Source organism: Equus przewalskii, chromosome 26 (genome assembly GCF_037783145.1).
Source record: "Equus przewalskii isolate Varuska chromosome 26, EquPr2, whole genome shotgun sequence".
Lineage (NCBI taxonomy): Eukaryota > Metazoa > Chordata > Mammalia > Perissodactyla > Equidae > Equus > Equus przewalskii.
This window is the reverse complement of record NC_091856.1, coordinates 31184683-31201449: the sequence shown is the minus strand read 5'-3', so window position 1 is coordinate 31201449 and position 16767 is coordinate 31184683. Positions and strand designations below refer to the sequence as shown.

The window sequence follows — 16767 nt, the reverse complement described above, 5'->3', positions numbered from 1 at the left end:
TCTGAATCACAAAAAAATTTTTTTTTTTTTTAAGATTTTATTTTTTCCTTTTTCTCCCCAAAGCCCCCCGGTACATAGTTGTATATTCTTCGTTGTGGATTCTTCTAGTTGTGGCATGCGGGACTCTGCCTCAGCGTGGTTTGATGAGCAGTGCCATGTCCACACCCAGGATTCGAACCAACGAAACACTGGGCCGCCTGCAGCGGAGCACGCGAACTTAACCACTCGGCCACGGGGCCAGCCCCTGAATCACAAAAAATTCTGGTTTTGGTGATGTTCGGTATAGTTATGTTGTTCTTTTGGCGTTTGTACTTCCAGTGTCCCGTGTCTATGAACCGGTTGCCTAGTCCCAGATGATGAAGAGTTACCTTCTGTTTTCTTCTAAGAATTTTATAGTCTGAGCTCTTTAACTTATGTCTTTGATCCATTTTAAGTTATTGTATATGATATCAGAAATGGGTCCTACTTCATTCTTTTGCATGTGAATATCTAGTCATCCCAGCAACTTTTGTCAAAAAGACTCTTCTTTCCCCACTGGCACCCTTGTTGAAAATCAGTTGACCATAAATGTAAAGGTTTATTTCAGGTTTTCAATTCTATACCACTGATCTGTGTGTCTGTCCTGATGCCAGAACCACACTTTCTTGATTATTGTGGCTTTGTAGAAGTTTTGCGATCGAGACATGTGAATCCTTTAATTATGTTCTACTTTTTCTAGATTGTTTTGACTGTTCTGGCCCCTTGAGTTTCCGAGGTTTAGGATCAACTTGTCAAATTTTTGTGAGGAAACTAGCTGAGATTTTGATAGGGATTGTGTTGAATTTTTAGATCAATTTGAGAGTATTGTCATTTTAACAATATTAAGTCTTTCAATCCATGACCATGGGCTGTCTTTCCATTGCTTTAGATCTTCTTGAATTTCTTTCAACAATGTTCTGTAGTTTTCCAGAACATATGTTTTGTACTTCTTTTGTTAAATTTATTCCTACAGGGGCCGGCCAGGTGGCGGAGCAGTTAAGTTTGCACGTTCCGCTTCTCGGGGCCCAGGGTTCGCCGGTTCGGATCCTGGGTGCGGACATGGCACCGCTTGGCAAAAGCCATGCTGTGGCAGGCATCCCATGTATAAAGTAGAGGAAGATGGGCATGGATGTTAGCTCAGGGCCAGTCTTCCCCAGCAAAAAGAGGAGGATTGGCAGTAGTTAGCTCAGGGGTAATCTTCCTCCAAAAAAAAAAAACAACTTTATTCCTACATATTTTATTCTTTTTGACAGTAATGTAAATGGAATAGTTTCTTCATTTCGTTGTGGGTGTTCACGAGTACAGTCCCCCTGTTAACGATGGGGACGCATTCTGAGAGATGCATTGTTAGGTGATTTCATCTTTATGTGAACATCACGGAGTGTACTTACGCAAACCTAGGTGGTACAGCCTCCTGCACACCTAGGCTGTTCAGTATTAATGTTATGGGACCACCGTCGTGTATGCGGTTCGTCATTGACCAAACGTTGTGATGCCATGCATGACTGTATAGTAGTAATTGATTTTTGTGTATTGATCTTGTATCCTGCAACCTTGTTGAGCCTGTGTATTCTAATAGTTGTTAAGTGGATTCCTTAGGAGTTTCTATATACAAGATCAAGTCATTTGTCAATAGAGATTGTTTTATTTCTTCCTTTCCACTACTATGTATTTTTCTCGTTTGTTTGAACTTCATCTTTCTTGTCGTACAGAATGTAAGCTGGTCACTACTGTGGCCCCAGGGCATAGAACAGGGACTGGCACACAGCTGGTGCTCAATTCTATGAATGAATGAGTGAATGAATGAATAGAGCTGGCATGGCTGGGTCGGTTGATGCCCCAGCCCAGAGCTTCCACTCCTGCTGTGGCATCTGCTTCCTGAGGGTCCTTGCCCATATCTGCCGGGGGTTGGAGACTCTCCCTTCCTCCCCCTTGTCTCTAGCCGTGACCTTTTCTGTTTGTCGCCAGTCTTGGGGCTGTGGGACATTGCTGGAGCTCAGCCTCCTGACAAGCTCGGAACATTGTGGTGGCTGAGTCCTTCTAGATCCCCAGTGTCTTCATCAGATGAGACATGTCTCATGGGATCTCCCCAGGCCAGGCCAGTCCCTTGGTCGGCTCACCTCACTGAATGCTCCCAGGCGCCCTGAGTGGCACAGTGAGTGTGGGGCTGTGAGCCCAGGTCTGCCTGACCCAAGTCCTCTTGCCCCTTGTCACAGCCTTGGCAGGACATGGGAGAAGCCATGGTCATGTCCTCAAAGCCCTGTGGAGCCAGGAGGGAGCTCCGCGTGGATGCTCAGCTGGGGGCTTTCATCGGCTGAGTAAATGAGAGTACATTCGCTCCTTGCTCCTGCTTGTCCTTCTGCCTGGAACTGTCTCCCCGCTGGAACTGGCTACTCCCCACTCTTCATTCGGATCTGAGCTTGAGTGTCAACTCCCTGTGGTGACTCACCCCTTCCCCCACCCTCTCCTGGTGACATGGAGTCATCACTGGAGTGACTGTCAAATGTCGGTCTGTGAATCAACTCCATGGCACTACCCAGTGCCTGGCACATACTTGGCACTCAGAGACATGGGTGGGCGCCTCAGGTCCACAGCAGGGCACTGCTGGCCCCACAACCCCGGTAGATTCTGCCTGCCAGGCTTTTCCAGGCTGTGTGGCCCTGGGACTAAGGTGATGGCTGAGTGCTCTGACTCTCCATTTGGACAGTCCTGAATTCAAATCCTGCTGTGTCAGTCACTGGGGATGTGGCCTTGGGCATCTCCTGGAACCTAAGGGCCGCAGCTGTAGGAGGGAGTGATGCGGAGCCTACCCTCCAAGGTTGCGGAAGAAGCACATGAGCCACGTTCAGGAGAGGCTCAGCCTGCGCTGACTCTCCACGCCCAGGCCCCAGTCTGGCAGTTAACCTGAGCTCCTCGTCCCCAGAGTGTGGAGGGGTCACTTCCTCAGCTGTCTGCTTGGCCGTTCCTGTTAGGTGGGATGCGGCTGGAGATGATGTCTCTCATGCCGGCCCCTCCCTTCCTTGGCTGCCCCTTCCTGAGCCGTGGTTCTGCCAGGCAGGCTGTGGGGGGACAGGGAGCTGTGCAGGGGTGCAGCGCTCATCTCTGCCACGTGCTGCTGCCACCCACAGGTCTGCTGAGGCCCCCACAGCGGCTGGGAGAGGCTTGGATGAGCTCCTCCCGCGGGCTCCCACTCACTCCCAGGGTGCAAACTGCAGCCCTGTGAAGGGGGTGCTAAATTTTGGGGCTTGGTCGTGCTCCCCGGGCCCAGGAGGAACTCAAGGGACTGGAAGGCCAGCCCCCCAGTTAGTGTCTGGGAAGCTGAGGGCCCCAGGTTGGTGTCTCAGCCCTGGAGTGGAGAGGGCTAAGTGTGTGGCACCCAGAGCCAGGCTGCTTGGGTTCAGGCCCCTGTCCCCTCTGCCCATGGTGGGCCTCAAGCCAGGGTCTTAGCCCAGAGCTCCTGGTTTCTTTGAATGTAGGATTGGGCTAATGATCATAGCTGCCCCAGGCGGGTGTTGGAAGGGTTGGCGTGATCACAGATCTCTGGCACTTGGAGCAGGCTCCCGGGACGGCTGGTTTTGTAAAGTGCTCTGAGTGGTGCCTGGCACATGGAAGTGCCGTGTGAGCTTTGGCTGTTATTATTATCGTTGTTGTTAATAGTAGTGAAGAAGGAAGCTCTGGAGCTACGCCGCACTGGGCTTAGGGCCAGCTGTTTCCTGGCTGGGTGATCCTGGGCAGTTTACCTAGCCTCAGTCTCTTCATCTGTAAAATGGGCTGGTAGTCCAGCCTGGGAAAACTGTTTTGAGGGTCACTTGAGATGGCCAGTGGGAGCCTGGCTGGTGGGAGGTAATGGCAATGGAAGGCTCCACCCAAAGCTACGGGGAGGAGGTGGGGGGCAGTGCTGGCAGCAGAGGGAGTGGGCAGCTGCCCGCAGCCTGACCTTACCCTGCCTTGTCTTTTCTCATTTTTGTTACATTTTTTTTTGTTTTTATAACACTTAATGCAACCACACTCTTGTTATGACAATAGAGTCACTTGGTGATACACAGTGAAAAGTGAGAGCTCCCCCATCCCTGACGGCAGACCCTGTCCCTGATATAGGGTCCCCAGGTTCCCTGGGCATTGACCTGCCTGCTTGTGCTCCCTGTCCCCTTGGGCCTACAGGGAGGAGGTACAGGAGAACTGCGTGCGGTGGCGGAAGAGGTTCACCTTCGTGTGTAAGATGAGCGCCAACCCAGCCACCGGCCTGCTGGACCCGTGCATCTTCCGTGTGTCGGTGCGCAAGGTGAGCTGCCTTCCGGCTGGGGCTGCAAGGCCAAGGCCAAGGAATGGGGGTGGGGCCATTGGTCTAGTGGCTTTAGGCCCATCCCCTGACTTATCCTCCCAGGGAAAATGGGATGAGTTGCTCTGCGCCTTTTCCTGTCCTCCTCCCCAGCAGTCAGATTTCGGGGGAGTTGGGGAGACGCGTGACGGCCCTTGGATTCCCTAGTCACCCTGCTGCTTGTGTCTGTCTCCCTGTGCAGGAGCTGAAAGGCGGGAAGGCTTATTCCAAGGTGAGTGGGGCTGTGTGATGGGCCTGTGTGATGAGGCAGTGGGACAGGCATGAGAGAAGCTTCCAGAAGAACATCCAGGCCCCTCTCTGCCCCAAGCAGGAGATACTCAGCCCTACGTGAGATGTATAATTTTTTGGAAATATCTTTACTGACAGTCTTTGCATTTTGCACTTAACATAAAGGCAGCATATGCTTGTTGCAGCACAAGTGGTACACAGGTTCATGGAGTGGCAAGGACAGTTTCCATCCCTCACCCTCCCCAGGCCTCCTCCCCAGATCCCACTGTTGGGATTCGTTAGGGTCTTTCCATACCTTTTAAGAAAAAAATACATATTATTAAATCTGTGCTACACATGGAGCAATGAATAAAACGTATGCCTGTGGTTTAGAGAGATGTCAAATGAGCCCCCATCTCTGAACTTGTGTGCCTGTAGACAACAGGATTTTTAAATACACAAAAGGGATTTGTTCTAAACAGATTCTGCAGCTTGGTGTTTTACTTGCCAATACGTCATGGGCATGTTTTCATGTCATCACAAATTTTCTTTTGCTTTCTAACAGTGGCAGTGTCCCATTGTATGGCTGGGTGACCAGTGACTCAGCCAGTCCCCGCTGTTGTACATCTCTCTTGTTGCCAGGTTTTCCCTGCACCCACAGACAGTTCAGCCCTATGCATTGAAACCTTTTCCACTGGGAAAAGTGGCAGAAGACGGCTCTGGAACGGTTACCTTTGGCTTTGAATAAACCTGCTCTGCCCTAAACCCCCTTCTCTGTGGGGACTCGTGGCCCACCCTCTGTGACCCCCGGGAGGTGGCCCAGTGGCAGGGGATGTGCTCCGTCAGTCCAGAGGGGAAATGCCTTTGCCTCACCTCACCCTTCGTGGAAGGCCCGAGGGAGGTGCTGCACGGGGCGTGTTCCTTCCCACTGATCAGAGCTCAGGAAGCTCAGCATTCTGGGCTGTGCGCTCTGCCCTGGCCAGGGGCCGTGATGTCCCTCTCCAGAAGCAGAGGGCGGGGGGCTAGAACTGGGCTGTGGAAGGTGCCGTCAGAGTGGAAATTTCTCTTCCCATTGATTCACGTGGGTGAGGACAACTGCCCAGTCAGGAAAGAAAGTGCCAGCAAACAGCCAGAGCATCCCGCCTCCACCCGGCAGACATTTCTAGGACACCTAGCACACGTCAGACCTGCCAGGCCCTTCTGGTCTCTCATGAGCCATCCGCACGGGCTCAGCTCCCGTTGTACAGAAGAGGAAACTGAGGCCCAGAGAGGTGGTGAGACTTGACGCTCCTCAGACCTAATTTCAAGCGTGGCTCTGCCAGTTGAGCAGTATAGGGCCCTGGGCAAGTCACTTCCCCTCTCTGAACCTTAGTTTCCTTCTCTGAAAATGGGGGCCACTCTGAGCTGATGGCAGGGCTGGGATCTGAACCTGAGTCCCTGATTCTGGCATATGTGCCCCTAAACTCTGCAGTAGAGACTTGTATGCAGCAGGTGCCCAATAAATGTCCCTGGCTGGTTTAGTTGTCCCCCAAGTCGCTAATCCCAGCACCCCTCACCCTGTTTCCCCTCCAGGTCTGGCAGACTTGGCTTCTATCTAAGAGGGCTTCTTAGCTCATAGACCCTGTTCTCACACTTTTTCCTGCTTCCCTCCCCATCCCTTGCTCCTCTCTCTGCATCCAAGGAGTAGCCCACCAGCCCCTCACTCCAGCCTGGGCCAGGGTCTCCTTCTCCCCATGCAGAGTGCCCTCCAACCACCCACCCCCACACCAAGTTCCCACGGGCCTTCCCTCCCCCCTGCCCACTGGCCTGGAGGCTCCCACAGCACAGCCTTGTTTCCCAGGGAACAATGTGTCTGTATCACAGACAACAATGTCCTTTCATCTCAGGCGCTGCCCCGGTGCACACTGGGACATGACACAAAGGGCGCTTTGTGCTGCTCAGGGATGTGAGCTCCTGGCTGTGCCACGTCCATTGGAGCTGCCAACCCAGGCCTCTGTCCTTGGGGGGGGGCCTCTGTCCTTGGGTGTTGGTTATGCAACAGTCAGTCTGGGCTGTGGGGCTGTGGGTCGGCCCCAGGGGCTTTGCCTGCCCCTCCCCCTCCCGCCTCTGCCAAGTTAACCCTTTTGCTGCCAGCCCCGTGCCCACACTGCCTGCAGCCTCCCACACTCTCCTCCATCCCTCCCAGCTGGGCTTTGCCGACTTGAACCTGGCCGAGTTTGCGGGCTCAGGCTCTACAGTGCGCTGCTGCCTGCTGGAAGGATATGACACGAAGAACACTCGCCAGGACAACTCCATCCTCAAGGTATTGGGGCCCTGTTGCCTCCCGCTCCTGCCAAGGGGCGAGGGCAAACCCATTCCTCCTTAGAGTACCCTGGAGGGTTGTTAAAGGTACGGGTTCTCACCCTGGACAGGCGGTGAGAGACGCTGGGAAGATACGGGCCTGGGTCAGGAAACCACCATAGAGGCCTGGGCTTAGCCAGTGGCCTCAGTTTCCCCATCCATAATTAGGGGTCGGAGAGTAGACGCACAGTCTCTCTGGGTTTGGTGAGCACTTTCGGTGAGATCAGCATTGCTGAGTGTTACCTCCTCTTATCTTGTGATGCCTGACAACAGCCCCATGGGTGTGGTGTCTGTTATTTGTCCCAGTTTTGCACAGGAGGGAATTGAGGCACAGAGGTTAGATCATTTGCCTGGGGTCACAAGCAGACCTGGCACTTGACCCCACAGTCAGCTCCTAACTGTTGCACCATGTGACACAAGGCAGCCTGAGCACCCAGTGGAGCATCAGTGAGCAGAAGAACCTGGCGTCTCTCGACCTAGACAGACTGAGCGTGGCTGCTCCGAGGGCCCAGCCACATGCAGGTTTCCGGGGGCCGGGGCAGCTCCCGCCCCAGGCAGCTGACTTGTTGGCCTCTTGGGACAGAGCTATCTGAGCATCCGCTGCCAGTGCCCCTCTCTTCCTTGTTTCCACCCGCTTCCACCTGGCTGAGAAAACAGTCTTGCCCTAACCACACTTCTGAGAGCTGACCCAGTGGGAGCGTGTCGTGCCTGGGGCAGACCCAGGCAGGAGGTGGTGGCCAGGGGCTCTGGGTCCTCCTGGACCCTTTGCAGAGGGAACTGGGGGTGCCGGAAAAGCTCCAGGCTAATTGTGGTGGGAGCCCTGAGGCCTTTCAGCCTCACCCCAGTGGCCCCTGCACCCTCAGGCCAGATCAAGGATGCTGGGGCGGGGGCAGTTTCAGATCAGTGGTCTCCATTTTTGTCAGTGGGGTCCTGGGATCTGAGCACTTCTTTCCTACCCCATCACCCTCTGCCTGTCACTCCATCTCAGCCCAGATTTGGGGACCCAAACCTTGCCTTGTGTGGGGCATTGCCAAAATCTTTGCCCAAGTAGATGTTAAATGTCAAATGGTTTCTTGCTTTACTTAATTCAGCAAACTTTCACCAGGCGCCTGCCATCCGTTGTGAACTATGCAAGTGCTCCCAACCATGTCGGGCTCGGTGGACCCCTCCTCACAGAGCGGGCTTTGAGGGCGTCCCTCCTGCCTTCGTGGGGAGCTCTTGCACCCTCTCCCACTCGGGGCCCTGAGACAGAGGGCGCCCCAATAGCTGTAGTCGTGAAGTCACAGCAGGTAGCTTTTGCTGCTCACTCACTCCTCGCCAGGCGCCAACCAGGTGGAGCCTCATCTCACTGCATCCGCTCCACTGTCCCCCGAGGCACGTGTTAGGATTGGTTCTGTCTTCTGCACGAGGAAACGGGGCTCTTCACCAGGGCCAGCAAGGGGCTGAGTCGGGACCAGAGTCCAAGCCCATCTGAAGCCAGAGCAGGGAGGTGGGGCGCCTGGGCCCGGTGAGTGGACAGGGTGTGGCTGATTCCTCCCTTCATGCAGGTCACTATCGGAATGTTCCTGCTCTCTGGAGACCCCTGCTTCAAGACGTGAGTGCTGGTGCAGGCTGTCTGAGGGGCGGGCTCCATCCTGGGCACTGGGGGAGGGCGGACGGGACTCTTCACTCCAGGCTCCCCTGTCTTCATCTGATGCCAAGGATGGGGCACCCCAGTCACAAGCTGTCTGTCCTCCTAAGGCCTCCGTCCACTGCTAAGTCCATCTCCATCCCGGGCCAGGATTCCTCCCTGCAGCTGACGTGTAAGGGTGGTGGGACCAGCAGCAGTGGCAGCAGCAGCACCAACTCCCTGACGGGATCCCGGCCCCCCAAGGCCCGGCCCACCATCCTCAGCTCAGGTACTATTCCCCACCTGCCCGCCCTGCCTCCCCGAAGCAGAAGGCTTTTAGCTTCGCAGGTCCCAGGGGCCCGCTTACTGACTAGAGAGAGGTGGTGGGGTGGTGTTTGCCCCCGTCTGTGCTTCCGTTAGGCAGATGCTGTCTGAGCCCCTCCCGTGTGCTGGGCTCGGTGCTTGGCCCCAGGATCGCAGCAGTGCCCTGGGTCCAGACTGGTGTGGTGTCCTTGGCCTCATGGTCCTCGTGGTCTAGCAGGACAGATAGGCATAAGTCAGACAATAAATAAGTCAAACACATGTCCACCTACAGATGTGACAAGAGCTGGCTGAGAGAGGCACAGAAGGCGTCCTTCTGGGCCCAGGGAAGCCTCCCTGACTAGGTGGCATTTGAGCTGAATCTCGGGTGTGGGGTGCAGTGTTCTTGGCAGGGGGACATGCTCTGAGCTCTTGCTCTCCCTCCTGCTGGGGGACCTTGTCTGGCCATCTTGCCTCACTGGATCTCAGTGTCCTCCTCTGTCAAATGGAATCAGCAGTAGTAACCACATCCTGGGTTTGGGGATTAACTGGGCAAACGTGTGTGCCTGGTCTGGCACATAGTACATACTCTGTGTATTTCCCAGCACTACGTTTCTGTTAAAGTATCTTTATTACTAAATGTTAGAAAAAATTCGAATGAGCCTGAATCTCCAGAGGAGACAGTGTGGCAGTTAGGAGGAGGTGCTGCCGTGAGAGGAGGCTCCAGGTGTGCTATGCAGGGTGAGGCAGGGCCCCTGAGGTGAGCCTCGGCCCCTGCACCCCCTCCAGGGGGTGAGCTCAGAGCTGGGAGGCAGACTGCCCCAAGCTAATTAGTGAGCAGCAGGGCACGTGAGGGCCCTCATTTGTGCCACAAGAGCCATTAGGGCTCAGGGCCTCGGGCGGCTCAGCAGATGTTTGCTGGGTGATTCTGCCCCTGGGGGCTGGGAGCAGTGAGGGACCCTCTGCCCTCAAGGGCCAGCTTTACTCCACTCCCATTTTTCCTGGAGATCCAGCAGGTGAGGGCCAGAGCAGAAGCTGGGGTGCTTCCCTGCCTCAGCCTGGGGACCACACTTGGGAATGGGGGCTTCCCAGCACCATTGCTCTCTCCAGCTTCAGGGTGGGGATCCCCAGAGGAGCGATCTGGGGACCAGGCCACCCCAGCACAGATGATGCCTTTATGCAGAGTAGAAGAGGTGCCCACCTGGCAGAGTGGGCACCCCCACATGTCTGTGTAGCTGGCTTTCTGCTCCCCCCTCCCCCGACGTGCAGAGAACCTGTTGGGGACTTGAAAGACCACATGGCTTTAGGTGGGGACACGGGCAGGCCTGGGGTCCAGCCTATGGCCTGGCTTTGCTCCTCTCTGAAGAGGGGATGGGTGTGTTGACCAGGAGGGCTGGTTGGGGGTACTCACAGGGCCCCGGGGGGTCCCATTGGCTTCCCTTGCACCTCCTGCTGGGGAGTGCTGGAAAGGTTGTTTCAAAGTTGGACTTAGGGGTGACTTGGGCCAGGGTGTCAGCCACTCCACTTCCCCTTATTTGCTCTACTCTAGCTACAATGACCCAAGCTCATTGAAGCCTCAGGTCCTTTGCTTATGCTGTTCCCGTTGTCTGGAAGGTTTTTTCCCTGATGCCTTATCTAGCTTGCTTCCTCCCCTGCCTCCTGAAGATCTTGCATTAAGGCTGCCTCCTCAGAGCAGCCTTCCGTGACCCCAGACTGGGTCAGATACCCCACGTGCACTTCTCCCTGCTCTGCACCACTCAGTGAATTGTGGTTAATTGTGGGTCATTTTTCGTTCCGCATTCTTCTTCCCCACTGGCCTGAGACACCCTGTCTCTTGTTCACAGCAGTCACTCGAGTGCCTTGCACAGAGCTGGTCCCCACCAGATATTTGTGAAGTGAGTGAACCTGGGTTCAGATGGTGAACGGTGGCTTGGGGCAGGTTGCTGCCCTTCTGAACCTCAGTTTTTCAGTCTGTTAAATGGAAATACATATCGTCCTCTCCAACTCCAGATTCAGCGAGAGGACGTGTGAAGGGTGAGGCCAGGCACCACTGGTAACCCCTGCCCCCTCCCTGCCTTCCAGGGGTGCCGGAGGAGCCGGACCAGAACCTGTCCAGCCCCGAGGAGGTGTTCCACTCCGGGCACTCCCGCAACTCCAGCTACGCCAGCCAGCAGTCCAAGATCTCGGGTGAGTGTGCCCGCCCAGCCCTGCACCCTTGGCCTTGCGCCTTCCCGGGCTCCCCCATCATGAACCGCCCTGACCACCCACAGGCTACAGCACGGAGCACTCGCGCTCCTCCAGCCTCTCGGACTTGACACACCGCCGCAACACGTCCACCAGCAGCAGCGCCTCTGGTGGCCTCAGCATGACTGTGGAGGGCCCCGAGGGCAGCGAGCGTGAGCACCGACCCCCCGAGAAGCCGCCGAGGCCGCCCCGGCCCCCGCATCTGTCCGACCGCTCGTTTCGGTGAGTCTCACTGCTCAGTGCTCCTGGAGAACAGATCCCTCCCGATGGCTCCTGAACCTCCACTTTTTTACCTGTAACACGGGGACAGCAGGGTCCCTGCCTCACAGGGTTGGATGGTGACAGTTCAACCAGCTGATGCTCCTCAAGGGCATTGCCCCGGCCTGGTGGTGTGCATGCCCAGTTAGCGGTTGCTGTGTGGGATTCAGTGTACCCTAGGTCCCCAGCTCACGCACCGCCTGGCCTCTCAGAACCTCTGTGTCCTCATCTACGGGCCCAGCTGACAGCAGCGCGTGCTCCGCCAGCTGATGTAAGGGTTAAGTGCACACAGCCTGCCCGGGCCTTCACGTGCACATGGAGATCCTGGGTGCTGTGGGTGTGCGCTGTGGTCCTCATTGTCCCTGTTACTGCCCTGACTGTTGTGACTCTGCCCCACCCTGCCCCAGGCGGAAGAAGGACTCGATGGAGAGCCACCCGACCTGGGTGGATGACACGCGGATCGACGCGGATGACATCGTGGAGAAGATCATGCAGAGCCAGGACTTCACGGATGGCAGCAACAGTGAGGGTGAGCTGCCCGCGCCGGGTGGGCTCGTGGGACGGTGCCGCCTGCTCCGGGGGCTCCCTGGCTGCCTCTGCCCCCCCCTCAGCCTCCATCCTCCCGTGTGTCCCCACAGACAGCAACCTCCGGCTGTTCGTGAGCCGTGATGGCTCCACCACGCTGAGTGGGATCCAGTTGGCCAACAGGTAGGGGTGAAGGTTTGGGGGTGGGCACCAGGGTGGCTGTAGGGGACACAGTGGTGAGAGCAAGTTCTCTGCAGCCCACCGACCTGGCTTTGAATGCCAGTTCTTGTCACCACAGTGTGATTGGGGCCAGTCACGTCTCTCTGAGCCTCAGTTCCCTCATCTGTCAAATAGTGTGGACCGCATCATCTCACCTGGACACCCGAGACGACCCCCCAGGGTTGGTCCTGAGGATTTCCAGGGTAACCTTTGGAAAGTGCCTGGCACACAGCAGGGGCTTCATACATCTTTATTTTGGGCCCTACTTTTCTTGCTCTTCCTCCTGGATCTGGGAACCCCTAAAAAATGATGACAGTAACTCATTTATTTATTGGACAAATATTTATTGAGCACCAGCTAAGCACCAGGCACTGAGTTGGGCTACAGCGGTGAGCAACACAAATTTCTGCCCTAATGATATTCACGGGGGGGGGGGGGGGGCGGTCGAAGCAAGCTTTGGCCTGAACTCTGCGGTTGGTAGAGTGCTCTCTCAGTCGTCTGTCGACAGCGCGCTTACCGTGTGGCTGGCTTGCTGAGTGAGCGGAGGAGCTTCCCACGTGCAGGGCTGTGCCAAAGGCTTTGCCCCAGGTTCCTGTGGGCTGGGTGGGAAGGTGCCACCTGGGGCCAGAGCGGGAGGAGACAGCTGGGCCCAGGGTCCTGGGACCTGCCCTCTGGCGCTGCTCTGCTGACCCCTGCTGGCCAGGACTCGAAATTGCAGCCACCATCTCAGTGCAGCTTCCTGGGCTGCCCCTGTGTCAGGTGGGCAAGAAGAAAAGAGGGGATCTCTTTGGAGGTTTCTGAACACCCTTCTCTAGCCCTCTCTGAAGATGAGGAGACTGGGGTTCGGGGCAGGGAAGAGCCAATCTATTTGACATCAAGGGCATAGCAGAGCAGCAAGCCAAGCCCCAAATGTCCATGTACCCCTGGGTGGGCATGGCCTCAGCTGGGAGAAAAGCTGATCAGGCTCCCCAACCATCTGCCTCTTAGCAAGCCCAATAATCCCTGTGAGTCTCAGTTTCTTCATCTGTCAAGTGGGGTGGGGCACAGTCCCTCCCTGCCAGGGTTGCTGTGAGGATGGGTGCAGCACAGCCCGGTGTGTAAGCCGCTGATGCCCAGGAATGGCTTAGGCCAGCTCTGCGATCGCACAGACTCTGGTGCTTACCATCTCTGTCACCCTGGGCAAGTGACTCAACTTCTCTGAGCCTCAGTTTCTCCCTCTGCATAATGGAGCCAGTTAACAGTGCCTGCTTGTGAAGTACTAGGAATGGCCTAGCCCAAAGAGCATCAGAGAGAACGAGCTGACCTGTCTCTCTCCCACAGGGTCTCCTCTGGGGTGTACGAGCCGGTCGTGATTGAAAGCCATTGAGGAGCAGGTGTTCAGGCTGGAGAAGGGCCCTGCCTTGTGGGCGGCCAGACCCGTGTCATTCCACGAGGGACCTTCCCCGTCGGATCGCCATCCGCACTGCATCTCATCTGTGCCTCCTCCATGCACTCCAGCCCCATTCCTGCCCCACAGCATCATTCCACTGTCCTCTCATCCATGCCGGGAGCCTCCTGGCCTGCCAGGGCCCGGGCACCACTGTGAATATTCTCCTCTGAACCACTAGAGGGCAGGACACATGGGCCCATGAGGCAGGTGGGCAAGAAAGATGGCCAGGACTGGCCCGAGGGAGACTGCCCTGGCCCCTTGGCAAGGACCTGCAGCAGCTCCTACGCACGCGAACATGCTTGTGGCCAAGGGGCCTCTTGCCCTGTGTCCCAGCTCACTCCAGGAGCACTGGCTCAACGATGCCCTGGCAGGGCCTTGCTCCACTGCCCCCTGTCCTTGGGGGGCCAGTCCACCCTCAGAATCCTGCCACCGTGGCCCTCTGACTGCTTAGTGTTTCAGCCGTCCCTTCCCTGTGTCCTGGGGGACCCGCTGGCGGCCTCTTCCTGGGAGTCAAGACCTCAGACCCCACCTACACTCCAGACTGAGACCCTCTCCCCCAACGAATGTTCTCCTGCTGCCCTGGCAGCCTGCACTTTGCACATGCTCGTCTCCAGCACAGCCCCACTGGCCCCGCCTGCCCTTCCTCTGAGCCCTTCCCAAGAATTCCTGGGCGCTGCCTGCTGTGCAGCCAGCGGCCCAGCTCTAGCCACCCGGCTGGACCCGGGCATTGCCTCTCCTCCCACCTGTTAGCTCCAGCTCAAGCCTGACCCATGCTGAGAAAGGGGGTGCTCCTCTGCCCAGGGCTGGGTCCTGAGCAGCTGGTTTCCCATAGGAAGCCAGGGAAGGTGCCTCCCAAGCCCTTGGAGGTCAGGGGCCTGGTTGGGCTGGGCTTAGCAAGCCAAGCCCCCTTTCTCCCCCTCAGGGTCATCTGGCCAGGCCAGGGCCGATGCTGGAGAGGCAGGTGAGCTGTGACTGGACTGGCCTGGAGCTGGCTTCCTGGCCAGAAAAGCCCCAGCCCTTCTCTGAAAGCATCCCTCTCTCTGGGCAAGGGAGAGGCGGGTCCTTTAGGGGGGTGTTCCCAGCGGGGAGCAGTCTGGCCCTGCCTCCTGTCCTGCCCCTCACCCCTCGCTAAAGCCTCTGCTCTCGGCACTTTCCCCCCTGGTCCTCATTACTGGCTTGAAGGTGGGTCCTGGCTGCCAGCCAGCCGGTCCCTGGACAGACCTCCCCCCGCTGCTCTTAAGTTTCATTCATTTTGTATAAACCCAGCAGGCTGGTGTTTACTTTGCCCTATACTTTGCTTTCTTTCCTTTTTTTCTCTTCTCTCTTTTACTCCTTTTTTTTTTTTTTTTTTTTTTAGCGTTCACAGTTTGATATTTTCTCCTTCCCCGGATGAGGGGAGGTAGTTCTGTTCTCTGCCCTACCTGCTGGCTGGGTCCCAGCAGGGCTGGGGATCTGGATGGGGGGCCAGTATCCTGGTTCTCTCTCTGGTAGGGGTGCAGTGGGGTGGGGCTGTCCTCCCCAGGCTGGGAGCGGTCCTTGCCCTTCTGCGTTAGCTTGCAGTTGGAGTCTTGGTCTTGGAACCTCCTGGCATTGGGACCAGAGCATTTGTAGGATTTTTGTTGTCGTCATCGTTTTTAATCACCTGACTCTTAGAAAATGAATGTTAGAGGTGCCCACTGAGGCAGGTTGGAGCATTTGCCCTGGCTGGAGAAGCCTCTGGTCAGCTCGTCGGGTCCCTTCCTGCCCCACAGACACCTGGCACTTTGAAAGGGAGCTGGCTGCACTGTATGCAGATAAAGTGATCCCTGGAAGATGGGAGAGCGCTGCCCTTCCCTTTGTGTCTGCATGACCTCAGTCCACTGGGGAGGTGCCTTTGGGGTGCGTTCGAAGTTCTGGGGCATTAGGCATAAAACAGCTGGCTTTGGTGTTGGGGAGACTCCCCGAAACCAGGAACCCCAGCCCCACCCTAGGCGAGGTCTGAACTTGACAGTCACCCAGAAGGAAACAGAGCCTGCTACATTCTCCCATGCCAGGCCCTGGGCCAGGGTAACTGGACTGAGAGTTCGGCCACAACCCAATTAATGCTGGCTGGAGCCGGAGTCCCGGAGTCTTGGCCTCATCCCCACGTGGGAGCCCTTTCTTCGGCTCTCTGGTCCCCTCAAGCTCAGTGAATTCCCACCAGGCACCCACAGCTCCTGGACTTGAAATTCTATATATATAGAGAGAGAGAATATATTAGAGATATTTTTGGAAAGGAATTGGTCTATGCAATGCCCGTTTGGAATCTTCCTGAAAGACAGTTTAACGTTTTTATTAGAAGATTTAAAAAAAAAAAATGTCTACAATATTTTTAGGTTTTTTTTTTCTGGTCACCCCACAAACTGACCACATGGCATGATCTGCCAGGACGGAGAATGTCCATGTTTTCCTCTCTTTAGGGAGGTGAGTAGGGAGATGGGGGGGAGGGGAGGTCCTTTGTTTTTCTTTTTAAAATTCCCCTTCTTTCTAACAGAATGTTGTCACCACCAACCCTACCCTCGATTCAGTGGGCTGTGTTTGTGTATCTGTGTCTGCTTCTGTTGTAGAAAATAACATTGTAAGGGGAAATCAGCCTAGTATCAGTGTCTTGGTTTGGGGGAAGAAATTAAATGTTGCAGTTTTTGTTTGTTATGGCATGTTGGTTTTTTGTTTGTTTTACTGAATTGACTTCGGGGTCAAGGACTGCGGCAGAAGGAATCCAGATGGATAAACTGACAATTCTGGGGGTGGGAAGATGTAGGTGGCCAGGTTCTCCACGTCCTGGGTGCAGTCACAGTTACTACTACCTTTATTACTCCAGATTTCTTGGGAGGAAACTGAGGCCCAGAAGGGCAGTTTCTCGCCAGTCTCACGCGTAGTAAGTGGCAACTCTGACGTCAGAGCCCAAGTCCTAACTGCTGCTCTGCGGACCTCCCCAGCAGTCAGGTGGCCTCCGAGGAGCATGCCTTAGGGCAGCTGACTGTGCCTCAGTTTTCGCAGCTGCAAACGGGGTGGTGGGTCAAATGAGAAAGTGTGGGTACAGCCTGAGCTTTGGGAGGTGCCGAGGGTTTCCCCAGCCTCTTTAGAGCCCCCCGCCGGCATTTCTCCAGGCCTAGGCCCCTCGCTCCCTGCCCCGGACTCAAGTTAGAGGAGCCAGCAGCTTAGCCAAGCTCTGGGAAAGCCTGTCACCCGGGGCGTTTAAGGAGCCCAGGAGTGGCAGGAAGCCTCTGTGGCTTTGGACAGGCCAGAAAGGACCAGACT

General features: G+C 56.0%; 1 protein-coding gene across 6 annotated transcripts in view; it reads left to right on the top strand.

The window, feature by feature from the left end:
- The window catches only part of EEIG1 (estrogen-induced osteoclastogenesis regulator 1), a 36436-nt gene extending 20278 nt beyond the window's left edge, over positions 1-16158 (top strand). For 5 of the 6 annotated variants that reach the window (XM_070596205.1, XM_008519955.2, XM_070596204.1 and 2 more), the window contains 10 exons: positions 4180-4300; positions 4539-4568; positions 6750-6866; positions 8452-8498; positions 8645-8802; positions 10896-11000; positions 11084-11279; positions 11723-11844; positions 11954-12023; positions 13380-16158. In XM_070596205.1, coding sequence (XP_070452306.1) covers positions 4238-4300; positions 4539-4568; positions 6750-6866; positions 8452-8498; positions 8645-8802; positions 10896-11000; positions 11084-11279; positions 11723-11844; positions 11954-12023; positions 13380-13425 — 954 coding nt within the window. In that variant the 5' untranslated portion in view covers positions 4180-4237 and the 3' untranslated portion in view covers positions 13426-16158. Of the gene's footprint in view, positions 1-4179; positions 4301-4538; positions 5839-6749; positions 6867-8451; positions 8499-8644; positions 8803-10895; positions 11001-11083; positions 11280-11722; positions 11845-11953; positions 12024-13379 lie in introns of all 6 variants that reach the window. The other variant, XM_008519957.2, reaches the window with a different exon arrangement.
- The last annotated feature ends 609 nt before the right edge of the window (positions 16159-16767 follow it).